This window comes from Mustela nivalis, assembly GCF_964662115.1.
Source record: "Mustela nivalis genome assembly, chromosome: 3".
Taxonomy (NCBI): Eukaryota; Metazoa; Chordata; class Mammalia; order Carnivora; family Mustelidae; genus Mustela; species Mustela nivalis.
Window position 1 is genome coordinate 33,646,266 of NC_139022.1, and position 20,587 is coordinate 33,666,852.

Here is a 20,587-nt window from a genome sequence, read left to right on the forward strand (position 1 = left end):
GAGGACAAGCAGAGGAGGCAGCAGGCAGAGGGAGAAGCAGACTCCTCACTGAGCAGGGAGCCTGATGTGGGGCTCCATCCCAGGACCCAGGGATCATGACCTGAGCTGAAGGCAGACGCTTAACCGACTGAGCCACTCAGGCCTCTCTCACTGGACGTTTTCTAGAGTGCAGTATTTTTTTTTTTTAAGGTTTTATTTATTTATTTATTTGTCAGGGAGAAAGAGAGAGATGGAGAGCACAAGTGGGTTCCCTGCTGAGCAAGGAGCCCAGTGTGGGACTTGATCCCAGGACCCCTGGGATCATGACCTGAGCCGATGGCAGATGCTTAACCCACTGAGCCACCCAGGCATCCCTAGAGTGCAAGATTCTAATGTCTGAAGCTGTGTGAAGTGAACAAAATGCTGTGGTAGCTCTTTGAACAGTTACTGACTTCCCATCTTTTTATTTCTCTTCTAAAATCTCAACCCTTAATTAGCACCAGAGTTGAAAATGCTTCATGTAATCCAGGAAACCTCCTACTTTGAAGGTTTCTTTTTAATGCCATCAGTTTCTCTGTGGAATCCTGTGGAAGTAGCTAGTAATTAGTGAGACAGGCATTCTCTGTCATGCTTACTATGCTAGTCCTCTGTTGTTGCATGACGAATGATTCCCAGCCTTAGCACCTCAGTCATTTGTTGTCTCACATTGTTCCTGAGACTCAAGAATCTGAGACCGGTTCTGGCTTCTAGTGACTGATAAAGTAGTAGTGGAGCTCTTGTCTGAGGCTTTGGTCGTCTGAAGGTTCACGGGAACTGCAGGGTCTGCTTTCGAGAGGCTCACTCACGTGGCTATTGGCAAGAGGCCTCAGGTCGTCTCGTCTCCTCTTTTGGCAGAAGGCCTCAGGTCTTGCCATCCAGACCCCTTCATAGGGCTGGCTGTCTTAATCTTCCCTGGATGTGGCAGCTGGCTTCTTTCTTAGTGAGTGAGTCAAAAGAAGGAGAGAAAGCAAGCAGGAAGCCATACGTACCTTTTAGAGTGAATCATTTGGTTTAGCTCGTACTCAAGAAGGGAACTTAGACTCTACCTCTGGAAGGGAGGAGTACTAAAGAATTGTTGGATGTTTTAAAACACCCACACTTAGTCACACCCTGCTGCTCAAAATACACACATTTTGGTTCTTTTCTCCAAGGCTATCAAACGAATATTCAGCTGAAGCAGTAATTCTCATATAGTGAGTACAGATCATAATCTTTTCAGTCCATTTTAAAACTACATGTTCCTGGCCATCCTGCACCTACTGACTCTGAATCTAGGAGTCAGTCCTGGCCGTCTTTGGTTTCAGAAGTAAGGAACCTTAGGTAATTCTCTTGTAAGTCCTCTCCACTTGAAAAACCACTGACTTATATTAATAATGGTTACCAAGTTTTAGAGTATTATTAAACACTGAGGATGATTGGGTATTTATGGAAAATTAAAATTGCCCATTTGCGATTATTTTAAATTTTACTGCAGAGTTTTTTTTTCCAGTGATGATTTCTTTTTAAAATCACCAATTTTGTAATTTAAGCAGACCAGTGCTAAGTGATTATAATAGATTGCATTTCTTGAGAAATATATTCTAGGAAGGAAATTAAATTCAGTAGAACTTTAATTATTTTTCTCATGGAGGGCTTTTATGGGAAGTAAACTTTCTGCCAATGTTATTTCCATTAAGCATCTCAGAAAGTAACAGTCTGGAATGATGGCATAAAAGCAAAACAAGAACAACAAAAAATGGTCTTGGATTTTGCATTTGCAGTCTTAAGCATTCTTTTCCAGTTACTGATGAACCTTAACTTTTAATTCTTTAATTATGTCTTGTCATTTGATCAAGACAATATCTGGGCTAGGAAGATTATTTAAGGGTTCTGCAAGTTACTAGCCTTCCTCTTTTGTTCTCATTACCCTGGTGAGCTTGAGACAGCTGAACGACTATCTCTTGTTCTCCTACCTTCCAAATGGTCATCCCTCTTCCATCCTGTTTAGACTAAGGGTGCGTTAATAATAGATCTGCGTCCAGGGTAATGTAATACTGTTACAGTGTTGTTGGATGAAGGAGCCAGTCCCAGGTTGATTGTCCTGACACTCATTTCTTTCATTTAAGTTAAAAAGGGATGAAAATGATCGAAAAGTTTGGAAATATAACCTGCATTTGTCTTTTCCTTGCTTTAGTTGATTACAGGCATAGCGAAACCAGTGCAACAGCCCTCATGGTTGCTGCAGGGCGAGGTTTTTCAAGTCAAGTAGAGCAGTTAATTAGCATGGGAGCCAACATTCACAGTAAAGCATCGAATGGCTGGTAAGTATAAACCACATCCCTTCTTGCTGTGTCTCTGTACAGCTCCACATACCGGTTTTGATTTCTTGTGTTTGTCTTTGTACTAAAAGCTATTGTGTAATAATTGTTGGTCCATCTCTAATGGTGAATGAATCCTTTGACTCGTTTTATACATTTGAGAACATTATTTCTCTGTCTAAATTTGATCTCTTTTTTAAGAATTTTTTATTTTATTTACTTATTTATTTAAAATTTGATCTCTTTGAATTTTGGCAGGATGGCTTTAGATTGGGCCAAACACTTTGGACAGACTGAAATAGTGGATCTTCTAGAATCATACAGGTAAAACTTTATACTGTGTTTAATTAACCCTAACCTGTCTTTTTTAAAGGCTTAACCATGTAAATGACAGCATATGACAAGGTAGGCTATAGTCTCTTTTGCAGAGATTTTCTTTTTTCTTTTTTGAATTCTAAGGAACTTTTGTGTGATTGTTATTTTTTGTTTTTGATAGGGTGCCAGTAAGATCCAGTGTTATTTATTTTATTTCATTTTGCAAAGCAGAAGGGGGATTTTCAGTTAAACCTAGTAGATACAACACATGTAATTTATCTTTGCATTTTCCTAGAACCTCATTGAAATGGTAAGGAAGGATTATAAAATGTGTAAGTTAACAAAGTCGAAGAGATTGGAAGAGGACATAGCAACTGGTGGAAGATAGGAGTAAACTTTTGGGTAATAGAAGGCTAATGGATCAGTGGTGTTTGACTTAGCAGAGTTGAGAAAATGGAAAGCTCAGTGCAGGGAAGGGAAGTACCAGGGAGAAACCAGCTCATTTTAGCTTCTTAGAGGTTCAAAAATCCCACCCAGAATTGATTGAAATTCTTTCCGAGGAACATTCAGAATTCCAGATTTCCACCTCTCCTGCCATTAGCTGAGATCTCCCTTCCCTACCTTGTCAGGAAGTGGGAAGTTTTTTAAAAAATTAAGCCACATGAAGCTTTGGACTTGGGGCCCATCAAGCACAGAGGGAGAGTGGGAATGAGGTATCAAAGAGGAAGGTCCCCCGACAGACTGAAGGTTGAGATTCCATCCACTCCCTTCCACTGCTGTCCCTGCCGCCGTTTCCTGTTAGAAGCTTACATTCTTCAGCAGAAAATGGGAGAATTCTTTCCTGGGAAAACAGACCAAGCTGACAGAAAAGAATTAGAATTATGGAAGGTTTGGTATTCTTTTCATTGAAATGACCATCTTTAAGCCAAATAGCTCAACAGTCGCTGCCTGTGCACATGGACGTTTTTTGTGCATTCTCTTTGAAGATTAACAAACTGCCAAGCAAGTTTGAGGGGAAAAGTACCCATGATCAAACAACAATAGCAACAAAAAACCCTGGAACTTTGATGGGCTGCGCATCAGTAATCAGAAGAAAACTTCAAAAGCTAATAGAAAATACTCATAAAACAGAAACAATGTGTTATAAAACAGGAACAGAACACAAATCTTTATTCAGATTTTATCTTCATGAGGGCTACCTAAATTTATCCTGTTGTGGTAGTTTACCTTCTTGTGCTGTTGATCCTTCTCAACCTACTCTATTTTTCCTTTTTTTTTTTGATTTTATTTATTTATTTGACAGACAGAGATCACAAGTAGGCAGAGAGGCAGGCAGAGAGAGAAGGGAATGCAGGCTCCCTGTGGAGCAGAGAGCCCGATGATGCGGGGCTCCATCCCAGGACTCTAGGATCATGACCTGAGCCGAAGGCAGAGGCTTAACCCACTGAGCCACCCAGGCGCCCCTATTTTTCCTTTTGTCTGTAAGACCTGTCACCCTCTGACACATTTTTTTTTCTTTTTTAAAAAATTAAATTCAATTAATGAACATATGTTTTTAGTTTCAGAGGTAGAGTTCAGTGATTCATCAGTTTTTTTTTGTTTGTATTTTTTTTTTCTCAGAACTTATTCATATTTTCAAGATTTTATTTAAGAGAGAGAGTGTGTGTGCACCTGTCTCTCTAGTGAGAGAGACAGGGAAAGCGAGCGTGAGCAGGTGGGAGGGACAGAGGGAGGAGAAGCAGGCTTCCTGCTGAGCAGAGAGCCCGATGCAGGGCTCAGTCCCAGAACCGTGAGATCATGACCTGAGACAAAGGCAGAGGCTTAACCCACTGTGCCACCCAGGAGCCCATCATCTTATTTTTCTTTTTTAGTTTCTTTTTCTTTAAAAATTTCAATTCAATTAATTAACATGTAATATATTATTAGTTTCAGAGGTAGAGGTCAGTAATTCGTCAGTCTTGTATAATATCCAGTGCTCATTACATCACATGCCCTCCGTAATGTCTGTCACCCAGATACCCCATCCCGTAAACTCCCTCCCCTCCAGCAGCCTTTTGTTTTCCATGATTAAGAGTGTCTTATGGTTTATATCCGTCTCTGATTTCATCTTGTTTTATTTTTTTCCTCTCTTCCTCTGATCCTCTGTCTTGTTTCTTAATTTCCACATATGAGTGAGATCATATATGTATAAATTTGATTTAAAAAAAAAGATTCGGACAATACTTTCAAATGCAATGACACAAATCGTTTATTTAGGTAATTAAAGGTTTTGGCTAAAGTTAGATTAGATATTTAGATAGATATGTAGATCTTAGATTAAATATCTAAAGAAAAGAAAAAGGTAATTTTAAAAGAAAATATATCCAAAGAAAATATGTTTTATAATACATTGATAGCACTTTGTTTTCAACCTATAAGAATCAAAAAAGATAAAAATGAATCTTAAGTTAAAATATACTAAAATATCTTTTACACAAGAATATAAAAATGTTTTATTTGAGTTGGGGTTTTGGATTTTATTCTATAGATAATAGTCTCAGGTGAAGTGAATGTTTGAAGTATGAAGTTATTCTTGTTATTTTAATTTCATTAAATGATAATGAAGGTTAGAGTCACAAAGTTCTTAATAGACCCAAATGCTAATTATGTTATGCCAGATTTTGTTGTCATTTCAATAATAGCACCCAGAACTAGCAGTCCTTTTTGACATTGATGCTTTGAATGTTCCAGACGTTCTTAGGGTGCTGGGAATAGCTCAGTAGACACTACAGATTACCAAGTAGCAGTAATCTGGATAGTATTCTAATTATCCTGCCTAACTGGGCTTTCTTTTTATTCTGCAGATCATGACATCATCAATTACAAATTTCAAATGTTTAAAATTAAATTTATGATGTTTGCAGGATTACTGATAATTGATAAGTAAAGTTAGAGCTTTATTATTATTTTTTTAATTATTTGAGAGAGAGAGGAAGAACACAGAGCAAGGGAGAAAGTTGTGGGGGGAGAGGTAGGGGGAGAGGGAGAAGTGGGCTCCCTGCTCATGGGCTCCATCCCAGGACCCTGCGATCATGACCTGAGCTGAAGGCAGATGCTTAAGTGACTGACCCGCCCAGGGTCTCTGAAAGTTAGAGCTTTAAACGTGGTCTTTTTATGATCGGCTTCTGTCACAGCATTGTACCCTCTTCATTTACCTGTTAAGAAGTAAGAAAACAAAAAATTTGGGATGTTTTAAAATGAATCTTAAAATTTAAAATAACTACAGTTAGAATTTTAGTATTTTCTCTTTTGAAAGCAGGTTTAGTTATTTTTCTGTTAAGCTCTTTGGAAGAAATTGGGCAGAACTGAACTTCTTAGAAATCTTAGTAATAGTTACTAGTAATGGCAGAAGATTACATTTTACATATAGGATGAAAAAGCAAGCTGTTATTTCAGTAATTTATGCTGATTTAGGGCTTTTGGAAGATAGCATAATCAATCTGCTTTTAATATGGAATAACCAAATTGGCAGTCATGTTAAGCTGGCACCAGTAGAATTGTTTTAAATGTAGACTTTGGGGGCACCTCGGTGGCTCAGTGGGCTAAAGCCTCTGCCTTCGGCTCAGGTCATGATCCCAGGTCCTGGGATCGAGCCCTGCGTCGGCTCTCTGCTCAGCGGGGAGCCTGCTTCATCCTCCCTCTCTCTGCCTGCCTCTCTGCCTACTTGTGATCTCTATCTGTCAAATAAATAAATAAAATCTTAAAAAAAAAATAAATGTAGACTTTGCTTCAGAGTGTTGTTTATAAGAGTGAACAATTAGAAACAACCTATTAAAAAGTGCAAATGATGATCAAAGGTTTGTGTGTTTTAAGTTTTATTGAGATAAAGTTTACAACCATGTAATTCATCCTTTTGAGTGTACAATTCAGTGGCGTTTAGTGTGTTTGCCCTGTTATGAATTTTTTTTCAAGATTTTATTTATTTATTTATTAAGAGAGAGCAAGCAGAGGGAGGGGAGAAGGAGAGGGAGAGGGAGATCTTGAGCAGACTCTGCACTAGGTGCGGATCTCAACGACCCTGAGATCATGACCTGAGCTGAAACCAAGAGTCGGACGATCAAACAGCTGAGCCACCCAGGTGCTCCCATGTTATGCAGTTATTATGATAATAATTTTGAGAACATTTTCATCACCACCCCCCAGAAATTCCTGTAATCATTAGCAGGCACTCCTCATCTTCCCCAGCTCTTCGAGCCCTAGGCAACTAGTCTGCTTCCTGTTTCTGTAGATTTGTCTATTCCATACACTTGATATAAGTGGAATGATATATACGTGGTCTTTTTATGATCGGCTTCTGTCACAGCATGATGTTTTCAAGGTTCATCCATTCATGTTCTAACATCCTTTCTGACTTCAGTTATACTTTGCTCTGTGGCTAGATCACAGTTTGTTTAACCATTCTTCAGTTGATGTACATTTGGGTGGTTTCCACTTTTTGGCTGTTATGAATAATACTAGTGTGAACATTTGTGTATACCAGTTTATATAAACATATATTTTCATTACTCTTGTTTATAAACCTAGGGGTGGAATTGCTGGGGCATCTGGTAACACTCTGTTTAACATTTTGAGGAATGGCCACATTGTTTTTCGAAGTGACATCATCATTTTATGTTCCCACTAACAATGTATGATGGTTACAATTTCTCCACACCTTCTTTAACACATATTATCTTCTGTCTTTTGATTATATCGTCATCCTACTGGTATGAAGTGGTATCTCACTGTGGTTTTGATTTTCATTTCTCTGATACGTAATGTTGTTGAACATCTTTTCAATGTGTTTATTGGCCATTTGTATGTTTTCTTTGGAGAAGTATCTTCAGATTGTGTTTTCGAAAAGCACTTATTGATAGATTTTACTTCGGATAATGTATGTGTAAGCCAAAACATGAATTGTAGCTAGGATGTTAAGTATCATTTACCCTCCTTAGGGTATATTCAAAATTTAAAGAAGGACATCATGGGAATCATTGACTTTAAAGGATTACTGTTTTTGATGAAAATTGAGTTGGCCTTTTTTTTTTTTTTCTTTAAGTGCTTCACTGGAGTTTGGAAATCTAGATGAAAGTTCTCTGGTTCACACAAACGGAAGTGACCTCAGTGCAGAAGACAGAGAGCTCCTGAAAGCTTATCATCACAGTTTTGATGATGAAAAAGTAGACTTGGATTTGATCATGCACCTTCTTTACAATATCTGTCATGGTTGTGATGCTGGTAAATGAGTATTGTCTAAAATAACTAGAACAGCAAAGTGTACTTCAATTTCCAAGATAATATTTTGTGTGTACAGATTTTTACAGAATTCCATTGGCAGTACTGCATAAGTAATCTCTTAAGTGTCCTAAGTATTACACTTTATCAGTATTTCAAAACTAGTGATATAGCTCATCATAGCTGGGCCTGTTGATAGTTTCTGGTTTGTAAAGCCAGAGATTTAATATTTTATTTCATTTATTTTAAAAGATTTATTTATTTGAAAGGGAGACAGAGAAAGAGAAGGAGCAGGTGGTAGGGTAGAGGAAGAAGAAGAAGCAGGCTCCCCCAGGATCCCAGGATCATGACCTGCACTGAAGGCAGCTGCTTAACTAAGCCACCCAGCTGCCCCGAGATGTGATTTAAAAAAAAAAAAAAAATCCTTGTTTTCCAAGGTGCAATATTAATTTTCCTACCTGGATATGATGAAATTGTTGGACTGAGGGATCGCATCCTGTTTGATGACAAGCGGTTTGCTGACAACACACATAGGTAAAATCTAAAGTTTTATATTTGTTGCTCTAAGTAACTGATAGGTATCATAGTGTATTTTCCCTTTCCATTGTCAACAGATACCAAGTCTTTATGCTTCATTCAAATATGCAAACGTCAGATCAAAAGAAAGTATTAAAAAACCCACCTGCCGGTGTTCGAAAAATAGTAAGCTTCATACAGTTTTCTTTTGTCCATTGCAATAGCCATTGGTCCTGTATTCATATTAACTGTGATGTCACATCCCCTTGCAGATCCTTTCCACCAATATTGCTGAAACCAGCATCACAGTCAACGATGTTGTCTTTGTTATTGATTCTGGTAAGGTGAAAGAGGTATGTGTAGATAAGTTGTATTTTGTTTAAATGAAGAGGTTTACGTTACATTCTAATAAATGGTTTTATGATTCATTTTAATGAGAAGATGGTTCTGCATGAATTTAACATAGTAATTGTTGATTTCTCCAAAGTGAATATTTTACCATAAGCAGTTCAGAATGTAGGATCTAATTATTGTAACAGATTATACAAAAATAAAAAACAAAACAAACTAGCTTCTGCTGATTAAATACTAGGAAGAATGTAAAGGGTTGGCTAATTACACTGAAAGTTTTGTCACTGTATGGGAATTGGATTACATGTTTTGTATGCTTTCCTTCTTTCCTTCTACATATGGGCATGGAACATGTCCCTCTTCTTCAGAGTTAATCTCCAGGGCTCCACATGTAGTGGGTATTCAAAAGACATTTTGTTCAAGAGAACCATCCTGAGACAGTGCAAGCAGTCAGACCAGACTTCAGCAGATGCCAGTTAGCAGCCACACGGGCCCAGCATCTGCTTTTATAAAAATAAATATCACTGGAACACTGCCCTGTTCACTCTTTTGTCTCTTGTCTGTGGTCGCTTTCACACTGCAACTGGAAGAGTTGCAACAGCGACCCTCTACAAAGGCTAAAATATTTACTGCTGGCCCAGATATAAAGAAAAGACAATATTTATTTTCTGTTAGCACTGGGATGCTCAGCAGTTCTCAATACCCTTCATTTTGGTGGATCCTTTCACGGAAAGAATGGAAAGTGATAGAGGTGGTTGATTTTCAAGGGAAGATCCTGTCTATATTGTGGAAAGCAAATGATGTCTGTTATAGTGGATAGCAATGATCATGTTTTAATGTGGGAAAATTTGTTAATTGCTTTTTAATGTTTTCAATGTAATTTTTAGGAATATCTTACAGAAAACAAAATTTTATTATAAAATTTGGACATTTCAGTATAGTTGGGTACTATAAAGAAGAGATATGTTTTATTTTTTTATCAGAGGTTAATGATGCATATTATCACAAAGTCTGAATGGTGAGTCAATGAAAATTCAGATTTTATTGCCCTGATTATCTAAAGCTGATGAAGTAGATTTTTAATATCTTAGAAATTCCTATAGGTGTCATTTATCAAGTAAACCATGGTTTGGAACATGATGGTAGTGTCAGAAGTTATTTTACATACAAAACTGACAAATATGACATTTTATTAAAAACCACATAAGTAGCATCTTTTCTAAAAATCCCATAATTAAACTATTATAAGAACACATTTGTATTTGCTCTATTTAGTTATTTTATGAAAGGGAAAGTATAAGTCACTGAATGGTTAAGTGTATATTTTAGTTAGGAATGCATTCTTTAAAAATCTCTACAGTAAATTTTGGCTTTAGATTAGTTAGGGAATATAGAGGTGATAATGGTTCTTTACTTTCTCTTTTACAACATTCTGGTTAGGCTAACTGTTTGTAGCTCAGCAGAGGGTAAAATGAAAAGGAGTAAAAATTCTTCACTTGGGGATAGGATTGGTTCAGTGATTATTGTTATTCCTCCATATCAGCTCCCTGGCACATATTTTAGAAACTGTCTTTCCCTGATCATTCCTATTCTTCCTGGTGATAGAAATCTGATAGGAAATGACCTCAAGAGAATAGATTTTTCTTCAGTCTTGATGTCTATGAGTACTGACTACTATTATTCAAGTGTAGCAGAGAGGAACAAATAACTAAACAAGGCAGGGAATGAGGAAGTTTTTATAGCTCTTCGGAGTTTATTTTTCATTCTTTTTACTTAGAATGTTTGTAACCAGATATGGGGATTTTTTTTTTTTAAATCTGTGCCCCATTCTAAATATTTAATCAAAAGGGGCTTCGAATTAAACTTGGCATGTTAAAATATATTCATAATACTTCTTGCTATTTCTTCTTAAACACCTTTTATAAAAGTTTTAATATGAAGATAACTTAAATATTACAGAAATCCTTTGATGCACTGAATTTTGTTACAATGTTAAAAATGGTGTGGATTTCCAAAGCTAGTGCCATACAACGAAAAGGCAGGTAATGTATATTTAATGTACATTCATTCACTCAATTGCCTATAAAATGGAAACATTTTGATATGTATTACATATTTAATGTATATTCTGCTTCTTTCTATATTAAATGTTAACATTTTCATGTTAGTCTTAATTCTTATATTGTTTTTTTTTTTTAATTTTTAATTTTTTATAAACATATATGTTTATCCCCAGGGGTACAGGTCTGTGAATCACCAGGTTTACACACTTCACAGCACTCACCAAAGCACATACCCTCCCCAATGTCCATAATCCCACCCCCTTCTCCCAAACCCCCTCCCCCCAGCAACCCTCAGTTTGTTTTGTGAGATTACATTGTTTTTGCAAGGCAAGGCATTTCAGTACTTTCTTTAAAAGTTGAATTCAGGTTATTTTAAAAATTTTTGACTAGTATAATCTGTCCTCAGAAGATGTAAGAAACTTGAAAGAAACAAAATTGAAAGGAAAATATTTTAAACATTTGCAGTATAGGACAAAGGGCTAATTGCTATATTATGCAAAAAACTCTTTAAAATAAGTTCATAAAAACCAACACATTAACCTCACATACACCACCTCATATATGCCAGAATAAGTGCAAATTAATGAGGAAATTTTTTTGCTTATCACCAGATTGGCATTGATGAAAATGTTTAACAGTACCTATAACAGAGTTGGCCAAAGCATGGGCCAGTAAGCTTTCATAGTTTGCTGATGGGAGTGTAAACTGCTGTGACTTCTTCAGAGGACAGTTTGAAACTGTTTATCCAAATCTCCCCTTTGCCGGTGGATTCCGCTTCTCGTAGTTTATCCTGAGTGTACCTGTGCATGTGCCCAGACGTGTGTTGAAGAATGTTTTCCACAGCACTGTTTGTAATAGTGAACTCTCTGGAAGTTTTGTAGTTAAATAAATTATGCAGTAGTTGTACAATGGTATATTAGACTATGACAATGAAAGATGTGGGTGTTTGTATTGTTTTATGTGCGATGAGTTCTCCGAATATATTATTAATTGAAAAAAGTAAGGTGTACAATATGCATCTATAGTATTTGTGCTTAATATATATGTATAGTGCTAAATAAATATATATGTATGTATATATGTATTTAGGGCAGAATTGCATTGACAGATTTGAGAGAAACATTAAAAACAATTGTTGACTCTGAGAAGGAGGATTTGTGGAACTCTTTGAAGGAAGGAGGATTTAATTTTCTTTTTTTTTTTTTTTTGTAGTTTGGTTATTTATTTTAGTATGTACTTGCATTACTTTTTCTTTTTAAAAGAGGGAAGATTTAAAAGTATCCTATTTATCAGTAATCATTTGACTAATTTTTCTTGCATTTTAATAGGAAAACATCTGATACTGACTTTAAAGCAGTGGCTCATGTGCTGAAGCTGGTGGATGCATTATTTCTGTACTTTATAATTTCATGGAATGTTCTTGAAGGCTTTTGCTATTACCGTACCAGTCGTTTTCCTATGACAGGGTGTGGCTTGATAACACTAGCTAAAGTTAGTTAGTAATACTCCATCTCTTCATCGTGTTTACCTCTTAATCGTGTTTACCTCTTAATCATATATTATCCGGGAGGAAAATCAGAAATTATAGGAATTTTCCTTGTCTTATTTTTCAGCCTATTTCTTTTGACAGCCATTACTGTGTAAGTGTTAGGGATGCGACAATGAATAAACTGTAGTCTGATGAGTGAGGTTTGTGGTGGGGGAATGGTGCAGTCCATCCTGGAATCCAGTAAAATAAGCAATTTTAATACCATGTGATTTGCACTACAACTGGATAATGCTTCTGGAGGAGTGAGGGTAGACTCTGAGATAAATACAAATGAAGAGTTTTTTGAAAAGGCTTTTCTAGCAAAGGTGAGGCACGCACAGAGGCCTAAAGGCAAGAGTGAACAACAAAGTTGTCTGGGTGGAGTTTAGTTTAGAGGAGAATAGTGAAAACATGACTAAGTTGTAGACATGTCCTTAAGGATCATTTTGTGTTTCCTCTCTCTTTTTCTTCTTAATAAACCAGAGGATGACATGATTTTAGTATTCTTTCATCTCCTTGAAGAATGAATTGGTAGAGACAAAACTGACGGCAGGAGGATCCAGTAGGAGGCTCTTTCATTAATACTTGGAATTTACAAAAAGGGAGAGATGACAATAGTCTGGATTGTGATAGCGGTGTTAGAAGATATTAAGGAGAGCAGTATTGGGGCGAGTGTGTGTCCAGGGGCAAGGAGTAGTGTGGAGTCAAGGATGTCATACAGGTGTCTGTCTTAGAAACTTGTGTGGATGGTGGTGCCCTTGTCAGGGGAAATGGGAATAGCGGTTATGTTGGTGAGAAGAATTAATCTTTGGTTGTGTTGAGCTTGGGTTGGCTAGAAAATCCAAGTGGAGCTAAGAGGCTTTTGAAGTATGGGTGTAGGGTTAGGGTGAAGAGATCTCAGTGCATGAAAATTAAAGTCAGGAGGATACTTACGATCCCCTTGGGAGCGAGGATGGACTAAGAGAGCAGAGGGCTGAGGTCCAGCCTCACAGGAACACTGCATTTAAGGACTGGCGAAGGATGGAAATGTCTCAGAGAAGGTTGAATAGGAGGGAAAGCAGAGGGGTTGATAGTGAGGACAGTACTGATGAAGGAAGCAGTGGTCCAATGTCTCATTTTGTCACTTGTAGCACAGTGTGTTGTAGCTTTGTGATGGGAGGGATATTTCTGGATCTCTATCGCTTAGCACATTCAGCCTGGCCATTAGCTGATACAGTGACTCTGGGGGAAATGAAGAGAGGCTGCTTTCCTTCAGGATATTTCTCTCCTACTTCCCAGAAAGTGATACAAGTCTCTCTGGCGACAGGAATTGCCACTCTCTGGAGTTGTGTAATGCTTACTTTGCACAGGTCTGAGCTGTGGGCTTGTGCATAGTGCTTGTGTCAGTTGAGTAAAGCAGATGAAACGTCAATTACCGTGTATTTTTTCATTATTTTTACTCACTTTCATGTGTATGTCACTTACAGATTTGTTTTTATCATTACCTTAGTAGGTGTATCAGGTAGGTGTCATTCGTAAGTTTTTATGAATGATGCCTAGACAAGTGACGTGCCTTCTGGAAAGATTCGGGAGGGAGTCACAGTCAGCTGTCCTGACACTGGTCCATTGCTCTGTCTTCTAAAGCACACTGCTTTTAGAGTTGCCGTGGTCTAGTCTTTATTCCTTGTTTGAAGCTTAATTTTTTATTTCACTTTTAAGGGCAGGGAGATGCAGACCTGGAATTTGTTTCCGGCTGTTCAGTAGACTCCGATTCCAGAATATGTTGGAATTTCAGACTCCAGAACTTTTGAGAATGCCATTACAGGTAGAAATGTACTGAACTCTAAAAGGCTGCTTTCAGGGGTGAGGGAGGAGAGGGACCACTTCAACTTAATACCAGTTGAACTTTTAAATGGTAATTCCTAAAACAAAATTATAAAATATATATGATGGGAGGTGGTTATGTATCTAACTAATATTTTTTTTCTAGACAAGAACATTTAATCCAGGGAAGTCTGGGTGGCTCTGTCAGTTGGGCAACTGCCTTCAGCTCAGGTCCTGATCCCAGGGTCCTGGAATTGAGCCCTGCTTTGGGCTCTGTGCTCAGTGGGGAGCCTGCTTCTCCCTCTCCCCTTGCCTGCTACTCTGCCTGTTTGTGCTGTCTGTCACATAAGTAAATAAAAATTCTTAAAAAAAAAGTTTAATCCATAAACCTCCAAAATTTTATTTATTTATTTTTATTTTTTTAAAGATTTTATTTATTTATTTGACAGACAGAGGTCACAAGTAGGCAGGCAGAGAGAGAGGAAGGGAAGCAGGCTCCCTGCCGAGCAGAGAACCCGACTCCGGGCTCGATCCCAGGACCCTGGGATCATGACCTGAGCCATAGGCAGAGTCTTTAACCCACCGAGCCACCCAGGCGCCCCCAAAATTTTAAAGGATTACTTGAGTTTATTTAAATTATGGTACAGTATATATATCTATATCTATATCTATATCTATATATATATTTTAAAAGCAACATTTTAGAAGTCTGTCAACCATATAATAGTGTTCATCTTTCACATTCTCATTGAGGATTAGAAAACAAATTATTTAAATTCCAAAAGATAATAGCAAAATTTCAGTTTAAGATGCTGAGATTAATCTTGGTAGTCTGGAACTCAGTCCACAGTCCACTGAGATTTCCTGACCTTTACTAATTGTTTTGAAAAATGGTTTTCTGACTTCACACTAGCCAGACATTGTAGTTTCTAGGGAAACCTACCAGAAATACATTAATTTGGTTCTCTGGTGTGCTGAGCCAGATGCTAGCTTCCAAACTTTTTTAAAGATTTTATTTCTTTATTTGAGAAAGAGAGAGAGGGCGTGGTAGGGATGGACAGAGGGAGGTGAGAGAGAAACTCTAACTAGACTCCACTCTGAGAGCAGAGCCTCACTCAGGACTTGATGTCATGACCCTGAGATTAGGGCCTCGGCTGAAAACCAGAGTCAGACATTTAACCAACTGAGCCACCAATGTGCACCCCCCCCCCCACTGTTCTTTTTATTTAAATAATTTTTTTTAAAAAACATTTTGTTTATTTATTTGACAGAGTGAGAGTGAGCACAAGCAGGCGGGAGTAGCAGAGGGAGAGGGAGAAGCAGGCTCTGCACTGAGCAGGGAGCCCAGTGTGGGGCTCCATCCTAGGACCCTGGCATCATGACTAGAGTGGAAGGCAGATGCTTAACTGACCAAGTCATCCATGTGCCCCTCTACTGTTCAATTTTTTTTTTTAAGATTTTATTTATTTATTTGAGAGAGGGAACACAAGTGGGTGGCCGTGGGAGGGACAGAGGGAGAAGCAGGCTGAGCAGGGAGCTTGATGGGCTTGATTTCAGGACCCTGGGATCACGACCTGAGCCCAAGGCAGACATTTAACCGACTGAGCCACCCAGGTGCTCCTCTACTGTTCATTTTAATCAGAAGACTCTGCTAGTCTGTTTGGGGACTATGTTTCCCATGATTTCTTTCTCTTTTTTCTTTTTTAAAGATTTTATTTATTTGAAAGAGAGAGAGCATGAGCAGGGGGAGTGGCAGAGGGAGAAGCAGAAGCAGTCTTCACGCTGAGCGGGAAGCCCATGAGATCTGGCGCTCAGGCTCGATCCCAGGACCCTGGGATCCTGACCTGAGCCAAAGGCAGACACTTAACGACTGAGCCACCCAGGGGCCTTTGATGATTTCTTTGAAAGTCAAAATCAACATAAATTTCAGCATTTCAAAATGATTTGCTGTTCTTGTTTACAGGAACTTTGTTTACATACTAAGCTGTTAGCTCCAGTGAACTGTCCTATTGCCGATTTCCTTATGAAAGCTCCTGAACCCCCACCAGCTTTAATTGTAAGAAATGCTGTACAGATGCTTAAGGTTGGTGTCTCCACAGTTTTATTTTACCTGTTTTATTTGAAATTTAAACACAGTGAGGATACATCTTACTGAATTTTGTCCTTAAAAATGTTATCTTAAATAATCATGTATTTTGAATAATACTCTCATGGTAATTATAGTAAAACAGTAGAGTTCATAGTTCTTTTTTATATAAAATATGGAAAGCAGAATTTTTTTTATAAGATGTAGCAGAAGAAAATTAACATTTTCATTTCCTGATGATTTTTTAGGTATGTGATTTGATTAAGCATAGTTTTTGGTCGTGTCAGATTCTGTTTTGTGTTCTTTTATTTAGACAATAGATGCAATGGATGCCTGGGAGGATCTCACTGAGCTGGGATATCATTTGGCTGACTTGCCGGTAGAGCCACATCTTGGTAAAATGGTCCTGTGCGCTGTTGTTTTAAAGTGTCTGGACCCCATCCTCACAATTGCTTGCACGCTAGCCTATCGAGACCCTTTTGTCCTGCCAACCCAGGCTTCTCAAAAACGGGCAGCTATGCTATGTAGGAAACGCTTCACTGCAGGGACTTTCAGTGACCACATGGCCCTTCTCCGAGCATTCCAGGTATGGTTTATTATTGTCATTTCATTTCTGAACATGGTGTTGCCTATACACGTATCTGGGGCAAGTGTAATGAATTCACAAAGAGACACGATTCCATTAATTTTGTTTCATTCAGAAGTCATATTTTATACTGGCTTATAAAAATACCTTTCTACTGTTAATGTGCTGGAATTATCAGTTTCTACCTTTTTTCTCTTTCATTTTCTCAGTTTTCTCCATGTAGGAATATGTGAATGCATGGATTTATGTTTATTTACTTGTATTCATTTTTTTTTTTAAGATTTTATTTATTCCTTTGACAGAGACAGATCAGAAGTAGGCAGAGAGGAAGGCACAGAGAGGAGGAAGCAGGCTCCCCGCCAAGCAGAGAGCCCGATGTGGGACTCGATCCCAGGACCCTGAGATCATGACCTGAGCTGAAGGCAGAGGCTTTAACCCACTGAGCCACCCAGGCGCCCCTTGTATTCATTTTCTATTACTCAAGTTCCTACTCTTTTAATCCTATCTTGGGTAGGGAATGCACTAAAATTTTAGTTAAGAAGCAATGTATATTACTCAAAGTGTATAGAACAAACATTGGAAGAAAATTACCTTGAATTTAGTATCTATTTATTGATTTCTTTTTAGAGTACATCTTTTTCTTATGTGCTCGCAACACTGCACTACGAACTTAATTTTATAAAGTAAAATCCAAATATCACTTAAAAGTTTTCAAGATAGGAGTAGTGAGAAATTGAGGAATGTGATAAATGGGAAAGCAAAGATAAGGAAAATGGGATTCTGAGGGAAGGAAGTGATACGTAATTTAGAATTTCAAATAATGTGGAGAAAATGATGTTACTTCCTGAAAAGGTAGACATGTTATTTATCCTTAAATTCTCTCGAATGTAGGCTGTGACTATACTTTTTTCTTTGTGACTATACATTTTTTCAAAAAAATTTCATTTTGTTTATGCAGAAAATACTCTTTCCAGGCATACAGGATTTTTCTGTTATATATAGATTAAAAAAAAATAATGGCAAGCTGTTTTGTGAGCATCATTGAACAATGGATAATATCATGCTATTGAGTTCATTAGATACTCCATGTTATGGTAGATTAGTTGAGTGGATAATAGAGGGAGATTTGGTGTAGAATTCCTATGCATTCTTTGTTTTTTCCCCAGCTCCTTCAAAAGCAGAGAGGATAAAGTACTGCCTTGGTCTTTTAGTTATATTCCAAAGTAAGAAAAGTCATTTTCAAAGAGGAGCTTTCTTATACTGCATATAGATGGTTTCTGGAAATCTCACTTCCCATTCTCAGATAAATTAAGAAGAGGTTGATATAAAGTTTTTTTTTGGAGGACAGGAGTGGTAGAATCCTTACATATAAACGGTGTTATGGTGGCTTAGTTAAAAACCTCCAGTACTTCAGTGGAAGAAGACTAGCAGACACATCTGAAAAGGTAGATGTTTTTACATAGCTGGTCCATTTAGGTTAATGGATACTTTATTCTCATTAGGATTTTATAAACTGAATGGCTTTCATAGCATTTGAATATAAATTAATGATAAATTTTATTTAATCATGAAGTCTTAGATTTTCTTATATTTAATTTTAAAATTTATATTTTTTAAAAATTGAGATGTCATTGACATATAAGATTAGTTTTAGGTGTAAAACATAGTGATACTATAATTGTATATATTGGGAAATGATCTCCATAGTAAGTCTAGTTAACATCCATCATTGCACATAGTTATAAATATTTTTCTGTTGTGATGAGAACTTTTAAGATTTACTCTCTGATATGTTAGATTTATTGTGATCATTTCATAATACATACAAATACTGAATCACTATTTTGTATACCTGAAATGAATATAATGTGAAATGCCAGTGATACCTCAATTTAAAAAAAAGTTTACAAAAAAAAAAATCTACTCTTTGGGTACCCGAGTAGAGCAGTTGTTTGGGCATTCAGCTCCTTCTGCTCAGGTCATGAGACTGAGCCCCGCATTGGGCTCTGCACTCAGCGAGTGCAGAGAATATCATGAATATCATGAGACTCTCTTTCCCTCTGCCCCTCTGCAGACTCTCTTTTTCTCTAAAACAAATAAATCTTTTAAAAAAACTATACTCTTAGCAACTTCCAGATATACAATGTAATGTTATTAACTATGGTGACCTTGCTGTAAGTTACAGGACTTAAATATTTTATAACTTTAAGCTTGTATCTTTTGACCCTCTTCACCCCACCTCTCTCTCCTCCCCTGCCTCTGGGAACTACCAATCTGTTCTCTGTATCTTTGAGTTTTGGGTTTTTTGTTTGTTTGTTTGTTTAATTTTGTTTATTTATTTGACAGAGATCACAAGTAGGCAGAGAGAGAGGAGGAAGCAGGCTCCCTGCTAAGCAGAGAGCCCAATGTGGGGCTCGATCCCAGGACCCCGGGATCATGACCTGAGCTGAAGGCAGAGACTTTAACCCACTGAGCCACCCAGGCACCCCTGAGTTTTGGTTTTTTTTAATGAGGGCCTAGATTTTATCAAATAATTAGAAGGAGAATTGACCTTGACCTCTAGCTAATGTAAAGGTTTTCAGTTACTTTGCAGCCTAACTAAGGAATTTTTTTTTTTTTTTTTTTTTTTTTTTTTTAAAGATTTTATTTATTTATCAGAGAGAGAGGGGGAGAGAGCGAGCATAGGCAGACAGAATGGCAGGCAGAGGCAGAGGGAGAAGCAGGCTCCCTGCCGAGCAAGGAGCCCGATGCGGGACTCGATCCCAGGACGCTGGGATCATGACCTGAGCCGAAGGCAGCTGCTTAACCAACTGAGCCACCCAGGCGTCCCACCTAACTAAGGAATTTAGTGAATGTATCTTGTTATATAATTATATTTTCGTAGGCATGGCAGAAAGCACGAAGCGATGGGTGGGAGCGAGCCTTTTGTGAAAAGAATTTTCTTTCACAAGCTACCATGGAAATAATCATTGGCATGAGAACTCAGTTGCTTGGTCAGCTTAGAGCATCAGGTAAAATTTTCCCTAAAAAACTTACTTAGACCACTGAGAGCACCTTACATAATTATAGCTATTTGTGTTTTTATTGTTAACTGATGCCATCTGATATTATTTTTATGACATTTTCACATTGTTTTATATCTTGTATATAACAAACTGCTTTGTAGACTCCTTTGTGATTTCAGCTTTTGTTTTTCGTTAGAAAAACGATATTGTAGAAGCTGTAGCTGAGAAATCTATGAGTACCTTTTGATACTATAGGCAGTGAGCAATTTATAGTACATTTGTTGGCAAAAAGCAATTTAGATGTTGTTCTGTTTTATCACTTTAATAAACAGCTGTTTAGCTCTATAATAGGTTTAAATATATAAGTAGGTTGATACAAATGTGGTCTTCATATTTTTAGAACATGAAACGCTAGTAATCTCTCTTTAAGGCACTTATTTTTTTTTTTTTTAAGAGAATGCCAGTATTGTTATGTCAGTTTGGAATTACTTCTTTAAATTTCCTTTTGTTAATTTTTTAATAAATTTCCTTTTGAGTAGCATAGTACATTGAGAATATAGTCGAAAAATACCAGAGCCCAGATGCATGGATGAGCTAAAGAGCCAAAGTAATAAAAGGAGTGAACCAAAAGGTTTTAGAGTGGTCTCAAATATTAGGAAATATGAAAGGCTTTGGAAATTCAAGCAAGAGTATATGTATTGTCGTCACTCTAGAATTCATGTCTGTCATAACCAAAATGTTATTAATACCAGTCAGAAGAATGATT

At 37.4% G+C, this 20,587-nt stretch overlaps 1 protein-coding gene and 1 long non-coding RNA gene across 4 annotated transcripts in view; one reads left to right on the forward strand and one right to left on the reverse strand.

The window, feature by feature from the left end:
• YTHDC2 (YTH N6-methyladenosine RNA binding protein C2) overlaps positions 1–20,587 on the forward strand; it is a 76,425-nt gene that overhangs the window by 33,763 nt on the left and 22,075 nt on the right. For all 3 annotated transcript variants that reach the window (XR_014309755.1, XM_082723511.1, XM_082723512.1), the window contains exons 11-21: positions 2,192–2,318; positions 2,574–2,639; positions 7,708–7,886; positions 8,321–8,417; positions 8,498–8,585; positions 8,672–8,752; positions 10,710–10,792; positions 14,040–14,145; positions 16,108–16,227; positions 16,544–16,816; positions 19,701–19,827. Coding sequence is in view for 2 of the 3 variants with exons in the window: in XM_082723511.1 (XP_082579637.1) it covers positions 2,192–2,318; positions 2,574–2,639; positions 7,708–7,886; positions 8,321–8,417; positions 8,498–8,585; positions 8,672–8,752; positions 10,710–10,792; positions 14,040–14,145; positions 16,108–16,227; positions 16,544–16,816; positions 19,701–19,827 (1,347 nt within the window). In the remaining variant the exon portion in view is untranslated. The remainder of the gene's footprint in view (positions 1–2,191; positions 2,319–2,573; positions 2,640–7,707; positions 7,887–8,320; positions 8,418–8,497; positions 8,586–8,671; positions 8,753–10,709; positions 10,793–14,039; positions 14,146–16,107; positions 16,228–16,543; positions 16,817–19,700; positions 19,828–20,587) is intronic.
• On the reverse strand, positions 16,722–19,789 carry LOC309861126. Its single transcript, XR_014309771.1, has 2 exons — positions 19,649–19,789; positions 16,722–19,410 (listed from the first exon to the last, which is right to left on the reverse strand). It is a non-coding gene; the product is annotated as an uncharacterized lncRNA (long non-coding RNA).